This window comes from Limulus polyphemus, unplaced genomic scaffold (assembly GCF_000517525.1).
Source record: "Limulus polyphemus unplaced genomic scaffold, Limulus_polyphemus-2.1.2 Scaffold1280, whole genome shotgun sequence".
Taxonomy (NCBI): domain Eukaryota; kingdom Metazoa; phylum Arthropoda; class Merostomata; order Xiphosura; family Limulidae; genus Limulus; species Limulus polyphemus.
In genome coordinates, this window is record NW_013666890.1 from 295650 (window position 1) to 299142 (window position 3493).

Below are 3493 nucleotides of genomic sequence, written 5' to 3' on the forward strand. Positions count from 1 at the left end.
ATACGGGATAGTTCTAGAAACGTGGCGTCACACCAGTCATGTGACTCGCTGACGCAACAGTATATATTGGATTCGAATGAAAAGAAACCAAAAAAAGCTATTAACCTGTTAACCAATTAACACTATAGATAAATTGTTTAATAGTTCTTGGTGATCTCAGCTGAGAAAATTACCAGTGTTATTGAAATTATATGGGTGCTAACAGTTTTAGCTTTCGAGTTTTGTTTCATCAAGTATAGTGATTAAGATTTACAAATAAACTTGATACAGTATTAGTAAAAACAGGCAATTATTGTGTCAGAATGCGTATTGTGGTTTTTGTCTTTTTTTTTGTTTTTTCTACTAATATAAATAATCCCAACTTTTAGATGGCGTTAACAGCAGCTGTTCCAATATTTCGAGGGTATCTAACAGACAGGGACTGTAGATTTCAGATTTTATCAGATGCTGTAGATACAAGAACAAAGATGGAAAAGGAGAAGGTACGATATCATCATTCATAAAATTATAGCTCCTACACTGACACATAAAATTATAAACAAGACTGGAAATAATTGTGGAAACAATGAAAAAAAAAATGGGTATGAAATCCAAATATTATAGAAATGCCCCCCAATATATTCTATGACAATGAACTTCACTAGAATACACTCGCACGTTGATAGATTACACTGTGATTACCTATCATTCCACCAATTAGATAGCTCTACTCCATCATAATGTCTATAAAAATGCAGACAGTGGTAAAAGTACAAGAGTAATATGGTGAATGCACTCGTGGTTGTTAGAATACAAGCAGACGTGTAGAAATCAAAGTTTGGCGGTAAAGGCTATTCCAAGCAACAGATTGAGGCAAAGTTTCATCTTTCAGTAAAATGGAAACCCAAGGAAGGGTATATGGAACTAATACTATTGATAAGAAGAGTAGTTGAAATAATTATCGCAAAGTCTTCAAAAGTAACTCGGAGTGTACTTTCTGCAAGATGTATACCAAATTGGTAGATATCTAGAGACCTACTTGTAATTACAGGTATGAATGCTAAATCTACAACAAGATAGACATGAATAGCAAGTAACCTCCGTGGATGTGTACCTGCGTAGTAATCACTTATCAAAAGAAATAACTAAACCAAATGGCTAAAATATACATCATACACCGAACAATGGAATTAGTAAAACTAAAACAAATGCTCTTAATAGAGGAATCCAAATTGTTTCACAATAATCAACGATACTGTTCGATGGCAGGAGAAAAGTATTATAATCAATGTACATATAAAGTGAAGCAAGCTGGAGGACCAATACGAGTGTTAGGTGCATCTCAGCCAGTTGTGTTGGAGATATACACAAAATTGATGGTACCCTGAGTGCTAGCAAGTATAATCACATTCTTATACTGGAAATCCTTCAGGTACTCATTGTTTATGTCTCTTGTATGTGTAACACCTGTGTCTTCGCATAATTACTTCTATTATTGGTTGTTTTGCCTACTATATTAAGAGAATATAAGCAGTAAGTACAAAATTCTGCAGTGATCTATTCTGTAACTTGAAGCATATTGCAAAATTAGCTTCTTGAAATACGATTAATGAGTATTTTATGCACAACAATTTTATTATACTTAAATATCGACTTCTAGAAAAGATCGTATTAGTAGTTTATTTTTACGTAATTGCTAATTATAAACATTTTATCATCTCAGCAAACTGTCCATTTGTTTTTGTTTTTTTTAGTCAAACATACCAATGTCAGGAACTTTTTGTTGTCAGCTTGTATACTTCAAGTCAATTCTGTTTTGTTTTTGATATTAAATTTTCTCCACGTCAGATTGAATTACTTCCTCATATAGCTGGCCCGGCATGGCCAGGTGGTTAGGGCGCTCGACTCGTAATCTGAAGGGCGCGGGTTTGAATCCCCATCACATCAAACATGCTCGCCCTTTCAGCTGTGGGGGCATTATAATGTGATGGTCAATCCCACTATTCATTGGTAAAAGAGTAGCCCAAGAGTTGGTGGTGGGTGGTGATGACTAGCTGCTTTCCCTCTAGTCTTACACTGCTAAATTAGGGACGGCTAGCGCAGATAGCCCTCGTGTAGCTTTGCGCGAAATTAAAAAAAACAAACAAACAATCCTCGTGTAGGATGTTTAATAAAATCATTAGTTTGAGCTAAGCCCTCTTATAAAATGAATTGTGGATGTTATATTTTCTTCCCACTGATATAAAGGACACATCTTATAAGAGATCAAAATAACCTTTATGTACAAAACTTTTGTATTTAATAACAATCTGTAGATCTAAAATAAATTCGTTGATTTTTTTACATCAAGACACACGATAGCGTGTCGTACGGCCAAAACAACCTGCTGCAGGACACACTGTGTATTACTAATAGAAGTGATAGATTAGCGATTTTCCACATTATGTTTCTCGGACTGTGGTAATCCAAACTATCACATATTTTCAGTGGATGTGCTCTTATTTCAAATACCAAATTTTAAGGCAATCCATTAAGAAATGCCTGAGATATAACATCCCCAATTTTGATTGATTTTTTTTTCTTACTTGGTACCATAAGTACCGAAACTTTATTTGATAGAGAAACATACTTAACTTTTACGGATTTTTTTTTCCAAATTTGGTCACTGATAGATCTTTTCAACCTACATTTAAGAGTCTCATTTGGTGCAAGTGTAAGTCACATGTGCAAAGTTATTTAACAACAACTGCTCAAATTTGACGAAAATGTTTGCGCACGCCTACGCAAAAAATCACGGGAGCTATAGGTCTAACATTTTTACTACAGCTTGAAATAAGAGTAAAAGTGGACGGTTTTTAGTTTTTGTCATTCGGATTAAAGACGGCTAATTTAGAGCAGCAAAACTATAATGTGAAAAAACGTGCAGATACATAATTATTGGTTAGGTCAAGCAAACTAGATTAGCAGTTTCTAGCTTAAGTTTTCAAAAGCATCATATGGGTGGACAGTTATTATTCATCATTACTTGCCAATTTTTAAACACAAGTTTGTTAAATTTTATGTAATTCTGCTAATTAAAGAGTGTTTAGCGTCACGTGGTATTAGCTTAAGCAATTAGCATAAATAATGATGCTTGATATGGCTGTACCGATTGCATGAGGATGATGACAAGAAACTGTTAATCTAAATTCCATAGCGTTACTATAAAGGAGGCTATTAACACTGTTTTAGAGGAAAAAACTATCACCATATATCCTAAACAAATCTGGTGGGTTCTGTAAATTAAAGGTATGTTCCGAATAATAGGATTGCGATCCTAAAGGTAATGTTAGTTACTATTGAGTGTCATTTTCTTATTTGCTGTGGTTTATTGGTGTTTATTGACAAAAAGTCGCATCTTATCAAACACACCTTAGGTGTGAAAAAAAATGATGTTGCCCAAAAATTGAGTGTGCGACTTAAAGGAATGAAATCAAAATTGGCGGCCAAACTGGTAGCTACACTTATAGCATTG

General features: G+C 34.3%; 1 protein-coding gene across 2 annotated transcripts in view; it reads left to right on the top strand.

Annotated features, from left to right (window-relative positions):
• LOC106462913 (glutamate--cysteine ligase-like) overlaps window positions 1–3493 on the top strand; it is a 59945-nt gene that overhangs the window by 39323 nt on the left and 17129 nt on the right. For both annotated transcript variants that reach the window (XM_013922881.2, XM_022390318.1), the window contains one exon: window positions 369–482. In XM_013922881.2, coding sequence (XP_013778335.1) covers window positions 369–482 — 114 coding nt within the window. The remainder of the gene's footprint in view (window positions 1–368; window positions 483–3493) is intronic.